General features: G+C 41.0%; 2 protein-coding genes across 2 annotated transcripts in view; both read left to right on the forward strand.

Moving 5' to 3' along the window:
- egfra (epidermal growth factor receptor a (erythroblastic leukemia viral (v-erb-b) oncogene homolog, avian)) overlaps window positions 1–6,956 on the forward strand; it is a 44,891-nt gene extending 37,935 nt beyond the window's left edge. The window contains exons 24-28 of the mRNA XM_005742568.2: window positions 491–588; window positions 702–869; window positions 3,306–3,353; window positions 3,477–3,570; window positions 5,028–6,956. Of these exons, the coding sequence (XP_005742625.1) occupies window positions 491–588; window positions 702–869; window positions 3,306–3,353; window positions 3,477–3,570; window positions 5,028–5,371 (752 nt within the window). The 3' untranslated portion in view covers window positions 5,372–6,956. The remainder of the gene's footprint in view (window positions 1–490; window positions 589–701; window positions 870–3,305; window positions 3,354–3,476; window positions 3,571–5,027) is intronic.
- A 1,242-nt stretch (window positions 6,957–8,198) lies between these two features.
- npc1 (Niemann-Pick disease, type C1) overlaps window positions 8,199–12,955 on the forward strand; it is an 18,256-nt gene continuing 13,499 nt past the window's right edge. Inside the window, exons 1-6 of the mRNA XM_005742569.1 lie at window positions 8,199–8,368; window positions 10,867–10,998; window positions 11,151–11,257; window positions 11,599–11,744; window positions 11,941–12,108; window positions 12,226–12,475. Coding sequence (XP_005742626.1) covers window positions 8,291–8,368; window positions 10,867–10,998; window positions 11,151–11,257; window positions 11,599–11,744; window positions 11,941–12,108; window positions 12,226–12,475 — 881 coding nt within the window. The 5' untranslated portion in view covers window positions 8,199–8,290. The remainder of the gene's footprint in view (window positions 8,369–10,866; window positions 10,999–11,150; window positions 11,258–11,598; window positions 11,745–11,940; window positions 12,109–12,225; window positions 12,476–12,955) is intronic.

The raw sequence follows: 12,955 nt of genomic DNA on the forward strand, positions 1-12,955 counted from the left end.
AGACGTATCCTTGATCCATCACAGCTGATTTAAATTGCTAAATGACCTCGTCAACATGTCTTGAAATTTTCCAGAGGCCTGGTAATGAACTAATCATTTGAGTCCGGTGTGTTGACCCAGGGTGAGATCTAAAACCTGCAGGACACCGGCCCTTGAGGCCTGGAGCTCCCCCACCCCTGGCCTAGAGTATCATATCTGATACGCGAGACTCCTACATCATCGATGTGATGTAGCAAATATGATACAAAGCAATTTCTTTTTTGTTTAGTTTTTTTCGTCAGAATGTTCAATAAACACTCAAATTTTATGGCAGTTGTTTCGTGGTTCAGGCTTTTGTTCTAGTTTTGTCTTTATCATCCGTCTTTCCCAGTTCTGCTTCCTGCTGACCTGCTGTTTTTACAGATTATGTCTGCTAATGTACTCACAAATTTAAAGCTTCATGTTACTGAGTCAACCCACCCTGATGATCTCTGCTGATGCATGTGCGCAGGTTGGATGATTGATGCAGACAGCCGCCCTCGTTTCCGAGAACTTATAGCGGAGTTTACAAAGATGGCTCGGGATCCACCGCGTTATCTTGTCATCCAGGTATAATTTTAAGCCACTTCTTTCTTTAAAATTGCTTAAATATACAGAATATCTGATGATGAGCTGCAGTGATTTGTTACGTATAACAAAAAGGGTAAACTCTTTGATTTTAGGGGGATGACCGCATGCACTTACCGAGTCCTTCAGACAATAAGTTCTACCGCAGCCTGATTAGCGGGGAGGACATGGAGGATGCCGTGGATGTTGATGAATATCTGGTGCCACAGCGTGGCTTCTTCAGCAGCCCGAGTACCTCCCGCACCCCACTGATTCACTCAACAGTAAGCCCCTTTATGGAAATGTAAAATCAAGTCTGTACGTGGTTTACAGTAATTTAGCTTTTAGAGAAATCTCATAAATCATGCAATCCTTACACAAAAAAAGAAATGGCGTGAAGCGTTTCTGCTTTGTCAGGACAGGCCTGTAAGAGTAAAACTAAAAATCATTAGAAATTATGCAAAACTTAGGAGTGTTGGAGAGCGTGCTCCTGCTTAACTAGTGCAGCTCAACTGAAAGCGAAATCAAAACTGATGTAATTACGAGACGGGAAATCATCACAACTTGCGTTGGTGTCACACTGAGTAGTGATTACTCCTTTTTACACCCACAAGGTGACGCAGCTCACCAGAAACCCACTCTATCGTTCTTGTGAACATCACACAAACTGACTGTGCTGTGTGCACCTAGTAATCAAAAGGCTGAAGTCACTGCTGCTGTGAATACTAGGAACTAAAGTACTGTGCAAAAGTCTTGAGCAATTCTTCATTTCATCACATTTTCCTTCCAAGGAGCCAGACCGTCTTGTAATTTTGTAAGTCATCTTGAGCAATAGTTCTCCAGACTTTCTGAAAGGTTTATTAAGTTTTTCATTGGCTGCTTTTTCACTCATTTTAATCCAGTCCTTGTACATGACCATTTTCCAAGGAATGTTTTTTTGTTTTTTTAAGCCTCTTAATACTTATTAATGTGTCATTCGAGCATAAAAAGGCACCTAACTCAGGGGATGAGGCAGTGTTGTCTACACATAACAGGCAACTTAGGGAAATAAAACGTATTTTAAATTGTTTCTTCAAGCATTTTGTCTACAGCAGATGAACAGTGTCTGAAAAATCCAGGATCTGAGAGATGCATCTGCCATTTTTTATGAAGGGAAACAGGAAGAGTGAGTGAGGCTCAGTAAACGGTGTAGGCTCTGTCATGGTTTGGATCTTGCAAAATTGATGCAATTATGACTATAGACACAGAAAGAGCCCTTATATACTTACAATATATCCTCTCTCTACATATATATATATATTGCTGTCCCTCTATTAGCACAAGGCTGAAGCCAAATGCTGAACTGCTGACCTGTTTCAGCACGTTCACTTCTAATTTTAAAAGATTTTGAGACAAATACAGGATCCACGTGGAAAATATTGCCACTGTATTTTGTGCTGTGAGCTGTAAGGCCCCTAATGAGCCATGTAATGGTGCGTTTACCACAGACACACACTCACACCAGATTCACTCACACTGACCTTCTTGGTTCACACAGCTTTAGCTGTGAACACTTTACCAACAGGCAGTCAACTGTTTGAAAATGTAATTGTGCTGTGTTAACTGTGTTTTGGGGAAATGAGATTTCGGCATAAATCATTACCCTGTGAGTCTGGATGGAAATAAACACAGTCATTTTTTTTCTTTTACTGTGTTGAAAACAATTGCTCATGCCTTCAGTCAGGAGAAACAGAGCTGCAGCTGCTAAACTCTACCAGAGGTGTTTAGTCAGAATTTAACTCATTTTACTGACTTGAAGTGAGAAAAGGCTGCTTTTGACCCCAGCGGCCCTGCTTCTGTTTACCTGGCCTGTCGTGACTGCCACCCACTCGCCCTCCTTAATCAGCGCCTCTCCCACGTTTCCTCCCAGTTGTCCTGTGATTGATGAAGGTGGAATAAGCAGAACTCTTCTACTGCAGGTTCAGTGAAGGCCATGCGTAGGTCTGGCTCTTTTACCTGGGATTATTGCCGGCCACTGACAGCCTGGTTAGTCCATATGAGGTTTCAGGTTTGATTACCTTTACAGGCGCCTTTTTTTTTCCGTTGTTGTTTTTTATTTCTGTCCAATAAAACTTCAGAATAGGTCTGTTTTTGTAATATTACTGTTGGGACATGGCCCAGTAAGGCCTTCTTTCTTTCTTTTTCCCCACATGGTCAGTGCTTCAGCGTATTTAATTTCCTTTTCTTGTTGAAAGTAATTGCATTGCCACAGCTGTCACCCTGTTTTCCCATTTTTCATGGTTTTATGCCGCTCACAGCCCTTTGACTTGGACACAGCAAAGCTTGTCAGATTGTCTGAATCCATATGAATCTGCACGGCGAACGTTTATTTTGATCCCTATCAGCTTGTACTAAGAATGGCAGCTATAACTTCTCGGGGACCATAAAAACACGTTCATGTCACAGTTCAGAGAGAACTTGCCGTCCCTGTGTCCAAAAGAAACATGCAGTAACAAAAAATAAGAATAAAAGAAACTAAACAAAGCAGCCTGTCTTTGTAAGGTGCCTTATGCCTGCTTAATAAAATGTTAAACCTTCCTCTTCACTCAGTGGCTGCTTTATGGTTTATAGAGGATTATTTAATTATGTTATGGCTTCATAAAACACAATTTCCTGTGTCGCATTTGATGTGGCATCATCATTTGATGATTAACAAAACGTTTGCCGTACCTATTTTTCAGAGCCTCAACAGCAGCATCGGGACGTGCCACAGCAGAACTGGCTTACTGGTGAGAATGCATTAAACCCTTATTATACCTGTAAAGAAAAGGATTTTTCTCTTTGTGCTGGCCTCTTTGCAATATTTTCACAGGGAGTGCCACAGCCCTGACAACCTCTGCTCTTTGTTACAGAACGGATTCCCGAGCAGAGATGGAAGCATGGCCCTGCGATATATTCCAGACCCCACAGACAAATTTCTCGATGAAGCCTTCCAGCCGTCTCCAGGTTAGTAAACTTCAACTAAATGCCATTACTTTTTAATTTAGCTCAAGAGAAATCTCAGCATGGCTTGCCTCTGTGTTCTTTGGGTGATTAAGTGAGGAAGGGGGACATCTAGTGGCCAGCAAGTGTACTGCCCCCCTCTTCCTGTAATGCTGTTAGCAGAACATGCAGTAACCCATGTATTGTTTACTAGTTACATTAGTGTTACCACTCAGATCTTTAGCCCAAGAACGTCTAGTGGGGAACTTAAAATGAGAACTGCTTAGCAATCAGGCATTAGATTTTATGAGCAACTATTATTACCATCTCCACTGGGATTTGACCGCTTCTTTTTGTCAGACGTTGTAAGGCTTTTGCATATGTGTCTTTAATGCTTATCAACCTTGACGTGCCACACCTATTCATGTCCCAGTTTCTTTGGAGATGAGAGGGAGGCAGGTGAAGCAGGGATGATGTGAGAAGTAGAGTAGCGAAGGGGGCTGACTTTAAATACCTGGGGTCAACCATCCAAAGATCAGACAGTGCACAAGAGAGTACAGGCAGAGTGGAGTGGGTGGAGACAAGTGTCAGGGGTGACTTGTGAGATAAGGACAGCAGTGTGAAATAGAAGGTTTGCAGGATGGTGGTGAGACCTGCTATGATGTACGGTCTTAAGACGGTGGCACAGACAAAAAAAAAGGGAGGTGGTGCCGGAGGTGGCAGAGTTGAACATTTTCATCAGGAGTGAAAAGAATGGACAGGATTAGAAACGAGTGCATCAGGGGGACAGCTCAGGCTCGGAGACAAAGCTAGAGAGGCCGGGCTGAGATGGTTTGGACATGTGCAGAGGAGGGATCGTAGATATACTGGACAAAGGATGTGAGAGATGGAGCTGCCGTGGATGTAATGAAAGAGGACACGGAGAGAGGGTTAGTGATGATGAGGATGATAGGGACAAGGTGAGATAGAGGCAGAAGAAGAAAAATAAGAAAAAGAAGACTTTCTTTGTTGGATAAAATGAGTCTTATTAATGCCTTTCTGCATAGATTTGTAGATTTGTAGCATTTTGTCTTCAGAATCAGAATACTTTATTAATCCTTATGAAAAGTATGTGGTTACAGTGGCTCCAAGGTAATAAGAACAGTAACAGACTGAACTAAATTCAATAATACAATATGTATATATAATAATATAAGTTACAAAATATAAGAAATAGCTCTAATATATGCAAATAGCTCAACGTAAAGATTACAGCATTATTTGGGAGCTTTCAGAAAAGACCTGCACTGATGGTTTCAGCTCGTGGCGCATCAAACCAGGGGTCTCTGCTGCATGTCATGACTCATCTTTTAGCCTTCACTCATGCCATGTCTAAATAGTCAGTTGATCTAAATAAATAAATACCCTAAAATATGCGGCGCTCCTGTTATGATCAGAGAAATTCTCTGGTGCCCTCGTTAATGTAAATGCCTTTCTTGCAGGCTACATGAACCAGAATCCCATCTCAGATGTGGTGAATCCAATCTATCAGCATCCCGGTCCACCTCGCACCCTTCTTCCCACCATCTCCTCGGACCATACGGAGACAGAATACCTGAACTACTTTAAGAACGGGGCCGCCGGACCAGAATATCTCAATGAGATTCTGTCCCCGGCCGTCCTCCCGCTCACGTCAAACGGCACGGTCCACAGCATTGAGAAATACCTGCCTCAGCAAAGCATAGACAACCCCGACTACCAACAGGATTTCACTCCCACCTTCAAGACCCACACCAATGGACACATACCGGCAGCGGAGAATGCAGAGTACCTGGGCCCGGACTGACTTAGTGGAATGTGACAAGAAATAAGAGACTACTTATGAAAGGCGTTATCTTCAGTATCTTGGCTGGATTGCTGAGTGGTACCACCCTACTCTGTCCTATCTTATGGAGTCAGCTGACAGTTTGAGCAGCATTGTTGGCATGCTTTCAAGTTAAACCAGTCTCATTCCAAAGACTTTTTTTTTTCACACCACCTCCAAACTACCAATGAGAACGACAAAAGTTGTTTCGCATGTCTCAGCTGACCTTAAGAGACCAGATAGACTCCACCTTTGTGACGTACCTCCTGACAGGAAGAGAAATGTGAGAAGTAGAAATGTGTAGATGCTATGCACAAAAGATGTTGTGATCCAAATGTGTTGGTGGAGGAATGCTATTAAAAGCGTGTAGACACCTCCGGTAATATTTCAAGAATGCCGAAGCGGGCAGCGCAACCCAAAAACACAACTTGAGGTACATGCATTGTAGACTCGCTAGTTAGAGGCTGTTTCTCTGTGGTGAAGTCAAAAAGATTAAAAGGGAGTTGTTTTTTTTTAAAAGATTCCCCAGAATTCCTTTGGCACCCCGCCTAGAGGATGAGTCAAATACCTTGGAATGTAGGGAATGTACAGTCGGCATAAAGGGGAATTCTGGTGAATTGTCATTTTAATGTGTGATCTTTATGTTCTAAATTAATTCTGTATGTATTAAAAAAGACTGTCGCATCACCTGGCATAGAACAAGAGAGCTGAGCTTCTTGTTTTTCCCTGTCGTAACTATGTGGAGAATGTGATGGTAAATACAGCAAATGTTCCCGTTCGTCCTGCTGTGTTTTGTAGCTCAGAATCGGCAGCGTTCTTGTAACATGAAGCATATTTGTGGAGACCCACAAAGCGAGATAGTCTGAGGTTTTTTATCAGTGTGTCATACTAAAGTCTGAGTATTAAGGAAGTCATTTGTAGCCCTCATGACTGAGTACTTTTCAGAAAACAGCTGGGTTTTTTTGTTTTTGTTTTTTATTTTGGGCAAGCAAAAACCACATCATAGATAGACAAGTTGGGGGAAAAACTCAGCAGCACCAGTTGTGATCTACATATATAGTACGTTTGTCTTGTTTGTACCATTTTTGAAATGCTGGTTGACCTGTCTTAGGCCATTTGAGTAAATTGTTTGAACTGTAGCAGTAGTTGCACTTCCCTGGGACATATTTTAGAGATGAATGTTTCTGACGCCCGCGGTCTGTTATTATCACCAGAACCCCTTTGGCTGGTTCCTTGTTGTTTCGCACAAAATGTTGACAGTGCATCTATGAATCTGTTCCTAGCTTTAAAGCCTTTTTTAGTCCTGCAGCAGCATTAAGCCTCGCAAATATTTATTCCTAGTTTTAAGGGAATATAGTTTTGTAGCAGCCTGTAAACCTACCTTTGCAGATTTTACACAGGTACATGTACAGGTAACAGTGTGTATGCTGTAATATAACCCGGCATAGTCGCCTGTAATTTATACTCAGTACACAGTTTTGTCATATCATATGTGAATATGCACTTATTCCTGAATTGTGATTATTTCATTCAAAAGTGTAAATGAATAAATCTTATTTTCTATGGACATGTCTCCTGTTTGTTGTTATTTCAGTGCAGCCAGAATGCTTTCCTGTTTCTGTTTTAATGAAACAACGATGCATTAAGGTGTTCTGCTCACAGCTTTAAAGAGATCCGGACATCAAGATATGCTCTTGATTGAATTTTAGCTGTGTGCATAGACTAAAACATTCAATTTATTTGGCAGAACAAATGACAGGTTTATATATCGCTTATGCACTTTTTTCTGTCCTAGCAGACGACTTTTGGTGGACCTCAAAAACTAGGAATGTGAAGGGAAACAGAGTCATTACAAAAAACACAAAAGGTTTCTTGCAGTACCAGGACATGAGATAAGGTAATGACTGCTGGGTTGTGGGCAGAAAAACTTGAAATTAAAACGTCAGCCTGCAGGAAAGAATTATTTAAATTAGATTTGCGACTGCAGAGAGCCACTAACATCACAGCAGGATCAAAGGTAAATTAAATCGTTTGGCTTCAGGGGAAATGTGGAAATATCCTCTGCTTTCTTGAAGTTTCTGTCCTGTCTTTGGACATTTCCAGAATACATAATTATAACAGTAATATAAAGCTGTTCAGGTGACACATGAGCCAGAACTCTGCCCTGTTTTGGTAAAATATTCAAACTTGTGTGTTTCAAAGGAATGCTGAAAACACATGTGGTTTGTGGTATCAGAATAAAATAGAAATGCTCACTTCCTGGTTGGCAGTGTTTAAAAATAGTTGGGAAAAGGAAGGCCAAGGAATGCCACATCAACCCCGGGACAAATCTTGAAACAAACAAACTCTTGGCACACATATTTACATAAAGTACAGTCACTTTTTTAATGATTGTATTTATGACATAGGTCAGGGTAGGGCTGTGAGTGGTAAACTGATACGGATGATTGACTACTGTATGATATGTTCCATAGATGTTAAAAAATGTTAGATTTTATTATAAGGTATATATGGTTTCCCCTTATAAGCTAAGGTTAAATAATTTTTCTATTGTCTTAAAATAAGGTAAATCATTTATTATGTAAGCAAGGAGATGTCTATCACTACAACCCAAATGTATCTGACTCAAGAACACTCTAATCCCTAGTTTAATCATGTGAATTCACGTGAAGACAATAAAAAAAAAGGTAACGGGGATTATTAAATTAAATGGGGGAGTTCCTTTCGTGGCCTTCGTGGTGCAGTGGGTCATCTTAGTCGCTAGGGGGCAGTGCTGGGATAAATATTTATCTCCGCCCCAAATAAATATTGGGAGGAAGAAGAAGAAGAAGAAGACAGTTGTGAGGAAATGTAAAGTTTACCTGAGCAAGTCAGTTGAATTTGATCGTTTCAGGCACCGAGATGGGGCTCATGGCAGGGAGAAGCTTCTTAAGTCTGCTCTTCCTCGTTATATTCCTGGCCGAGGGTTATTTTAGATCGGTAAGTTTGATTTAACGTCACCGCTCTCGTGACTGTTTAATGACTCAGCTCAGGCGTAGCTAGTGTTTGTTTATCAGTTGTCGAGGGAAACTCGGATTTAGGCTGAGTTGAGCTATTAAAAGTATTCACCCTATTTTGCATATATTGAAGACAATATTAGACGATAATTGGCTTAATGTCGGTTTGAACATATAGCTGGGGTTAGTACTGCTGCTTTGTTGCGGACTAACATGAGACCGGCGGTGCGTGTACAGGTTCTAGGTTCAGCGATTGTCGAAACCAGATTTGTGTGCTGACTAATGGCTCCCGAAATGTCATCACAGCTATGATAAATGTCGCTAAAATCTCAAGCCTGTCAAAGGGTGAACAAAACCTGCGAGTTAAAAGCTAGCTAGTTAGAAGGAATAGCTGTGGTGAAAAAATCGCTTTTTATTTGGATGTATCAAGTATTTGAACTACACGTCATGTAGCTGATGTAGTAACCGCGGAGCTGCTGGAAAAAAATGGTGCAATGAGAGAATACAGACGCTCATGAGACTTGAAACTACTGGGGTTTATTTTGAGATTAACATCAATTCACATAAAAAAAAGCACAGTTTTGTGTGCCAGCTTCAACTTCTGCATGTATTGATAAACGTTTAAATTACTGCATCTCCTTAAGAAATACCCATAAAATAATTTAAGATCAGTTTAAAGGATTTTTGATCAAAGCAGACAAAAAAAAAGAATTTGTCTGTGATTTAATCAGATGTAGATAATGCTAAGCCTCCCAGCTCCTGACTGTCACTGCATTGTTTGCTCTCCTCATGATGTAATTAGGTCAGTCCACTGACTGCACTTTTTTGAAATCCTGCTAAAACACCAGAATCTGATTAATCATTACCTCTTTAGGATAAGATATCCTGACAGAAGCAGCAGGAATGTCAAAATCAGTGAAAGAGTATTGATTTGTGGCTGCTGTGGATGAAGCTGAAAGTATTTTAGCAAAGGCTCTGAGTATGCATGGCTCCTGAGTTGAGGTGAATTTCTCTGAATATTCCCAGGCGGAGTTTTGCTTTTTACCCTGAATTAACAAGACTTAATTTTGATAGATGCAGAGTTTGGTCACTAGCTCTGGCTGCACTTTCAATTTTTAGTGATATTCTAATGTCAAGTGTCATCTTCGCACCACAAGACACGAGTAGGACAAAGTGTGACAGGCTTTCCCATAAAAGTTTGTGGAGTAAGTGAATCAACTTCCTTAAGTTGCTCATCGGAAAGCAAAAAGCATGTGAGAGCGCACTGATGCTGAATAAACAGAAAAAAAAGTTTAGTTTTAAATCTTTATGTAAGAGTATCTCTCCATGGTTGACTGATTGGAAAACAAAAACTGAGAAATGTGTCTGTCTGCTTTTCAAAGGGTATTCTTAAAAATACCAGATGAAAAGAAAACATGTTTGCAGAAGTGAAGTGACTATTTTCAGACATACAAAGCACAAGATACTAGAAACACAGGAAATGAGACCCGGTCTGATATTTAACTCTGTTAAATGTCGTCTGCATCCAAATTTGTTAAATCCCCTTAAGCAGTTTCAATGAAAGTCACACAGTCTGCTGGAGGAAAAGCTGGCGGAGAGGAGTGAAAGCAAGGAAACCTCCCTCTATTCACTTCAGCTCTTCACCCTCTTGGAGGGATGACAGGAGAGGAATGGAGAGAGACAAATGTGGCCACTCTTTGCGTTTGTGTAAGGGAAGTGAGAATCTGCAGTCATGTACCGATGAACTCTCATTACTCTCAAACACAAATACAAGAATGCATAAATGTGGCTCTGTTAAGGGGTGGTCTCTTTTCACACATATTTGAACGCTCGTAAGGGCCACCCACTTCTGCTGTGGCTCAGGAGGTAGGTTGGTGGATCGATTCCCCAGTTAGCCCCAGCCGGGGCACAATGCTGAACCCCAGTTTAAGTTGGTGTGTGTGAATATTAGACCTTATAGAAAAAAGTGATTGAGAGTGAGTGAGACGAATTAAAAAAAAAAAAAAAATCACTGTGTAAGTGCTAGCATTTCTAACTGCTGCCACTGTTTCAAGTCTCATTCCAACATCTTGAGTTGATATTTAATCTTGTAAACTTTTATCAATTACATTTAATCATAGTTTTAGTTTTTTGGTGTTTTTTTTTTTTTTTTCTTTTTCATAAATCTCTGCAGCCCTCAAAGCACACTCACTCTGAAAGTCTTTGAGGCGGAAATGTATCTAAAGGAAGTCAGGTCATTGGTCTACAAAGTCATATGGTCTGCTGTAGCCTTTAGAGAAACTAAATGCGTCTGGGCTTTCTCTTTGCCCTCTTGGTTTTGACCATATCCTCACTTGGTGAAAATTGAAGTTGAGTCACATGAGTTAAAAAAAACAAAAAACATGTTGTACTGGACTGTGCAGCTGAAACGAGCATAAACTTGCACTGCAGTTTCCGCTGCGATCACTAAATAAATGACTTCTGATTTTCTTGTTTTACAAGTATCATGTTGCGGCCCATCACTGCGTGTGGTACGGTGAGTGCGGTAACTCGCCGGTGCCTGGAAAAAAGTACAACTGCAACTACACTGGTCCACCTAAGCCACTACCACCTGATGGTCATCTGCTTCTCACTGTACGTACAGCCCTTCTATGTTTTTTTTTTTTGGGGGGGGGGTTTCTTCTCTTATTGCTCACATTTTTTGACACCTAAAGCATCCCACAGGTTTCCTCTTACAGAAATCTTCTTATAAAGTGTTGTCATTCTCTTTGTGTTTGAATATGAAGGAGCTCTGTCCTGGGTACGACTATGGAAACAAAAGTCTCTGCTGCAACGTTGACCAGTTGCGAACCCTCAAAGGCAGTCTCCAGCTGCCACTTCAGTTCCTGTCTCGGTACGCAAAGATGTTATATAATAAACTGCCAGAACACATGACCTGCTTGACTTGGCATTGTTGTTCCCTTTTTTAAAAATTTCTGATGATAAACTCTGCAGTGGCACACACAGCATACTGACAGTCTTCCATGTTTCAAGTGTCAACGTTGCATTTTCCAGTTAATTGATTTAGACATGGACTCGCTCAAAGGCCAAAGGAATTTCATTTTATGTCAGCACACTTTTGTTTTCTCCAAGAAACCTTTACAGACTTTTACACTTTAACTTGTTTTATTATTTTGTGAGTTATAGCAGCAAATCTGTTTCCTTGTTTCTGTCTGACTGTGCGGCTGCCTGCAGGTGCCCGGCGTGTTTCTACAATCTCATGAACCTCTTCTGTGAGCTGACTTGCAGTCCACACCAGAGTCAGTTTATGAATGTCACCAATATTACTGGCGAAAACGTAATGGCAGTGCAATACTATATTGGACAAACATTTTCTAACGGTGAGGTTTTTAGCCAGAATTCCCAGTATTGTAACAGTAGGGAGCTTGATCAGTTCTATACAAATTCTTGTGTAATTGTTTCATTTTTGGTGACTGATAATTATAACATTTAAATTTGGAGTTGACTTAATTATTTATATGCCACCTTTTTGTTTTTTGCCTTGTTTTTAAAATTATGTCATTTGACTTCTGCCAGCCATGTACAATGCATGCAAGGATGTCCAGGCACCATCTAGCAATGTGAAGGCCTTATCTCTTCTGTGTGGCAAGACTGCAGAAGCATGCAATGCTACCAACTGGATCCAGTTCATGTTCAATACCGAGAATAAACAGACCCCTTTTCCCATCGATCCAAAATTCACAGGTCAGTATTTTTCAAGTACTTTTTTTTTTCCCCCAAAAGCAGTAGTTTTCTGAGCTTGAGTATTTTTAAGTGTCTGATCCCTCTGTTGTCCTGTGATGTGCAATGTCTTTACTCTAGATGTCCCGTTGGCTGGTTACACTCCCATGAACAACAATACGTACGCCTGTAACGAAAGCCTGGAGGATGGTTCAGGTCCGTGCTCCTGTCAGGACTGCGCCAAGTCCTGTGGCCCGAAACCCGTACCTCCACCGCTCCCGCCTCCATGGACCATCCTTGGTATCGATGCCATGGCTGTCATCATGTGGATCTCCTACATGGCTTTCCTGCTCATCTTTTTTGGAGTTCTTCTGGGAGTGTGGTGTTACAGGTAATGGAATTTTTTAGCTTTGAACACACACTGTATAGTTGGATGTGGAGAGATTTGTATGATGACACACTTCAAGGTTAAGCAGGGTTTTTCTGGTACAAGATAAGCCTTGAGGGTTGACTGCACGCGCATGATGGGTAAAGGCGATGACTGTGTGAAGAGGTTTGATGCTTTGCCAGGCCTTAACTGCAGCTGGTTTCAGTTGTCAGGTTTTTTGTTTTTTGTTTTTCTGCTTATGGTTTGGTTTTCATCTGGGGAAATACATCGTCACTCATGCTGATTTTGTGTTTGTCTGTCCAAAGAGTTGATGTGATTCTTTTAAATTATCACTACTGTTCAAAGGATCCTGCAAGCATCCACCACTTTTGCCTTGAGTTGGAACTCGAGCCTTTTCAAGTTGCCACGTTTTGTGATTCATTTTATTTTTCCCATAAGTTTACCAGACTGTTTATCCCACTCCTGATTAGAGATGGACCGATC

The sequence above is a fragment of the Pundamilia nyererei genome, unplaced genomic scaffold (assembly GCF_000239375.1).
Source record: "Pundamilia nyererei isolate P.nyererei 1_Seehausen unplaced genomic scaffold, PunNye1.0 scaffold00121, whole genome shotgun sequence".
In the NCBI taxonomy this organism is placed as follows: domain Eukaryota; kingdom Metazoa; phylum Chordata; class Actinopteri; order Cichliformes; family Cichlidae; genus Pundamilia; species Pundamilia nyererei.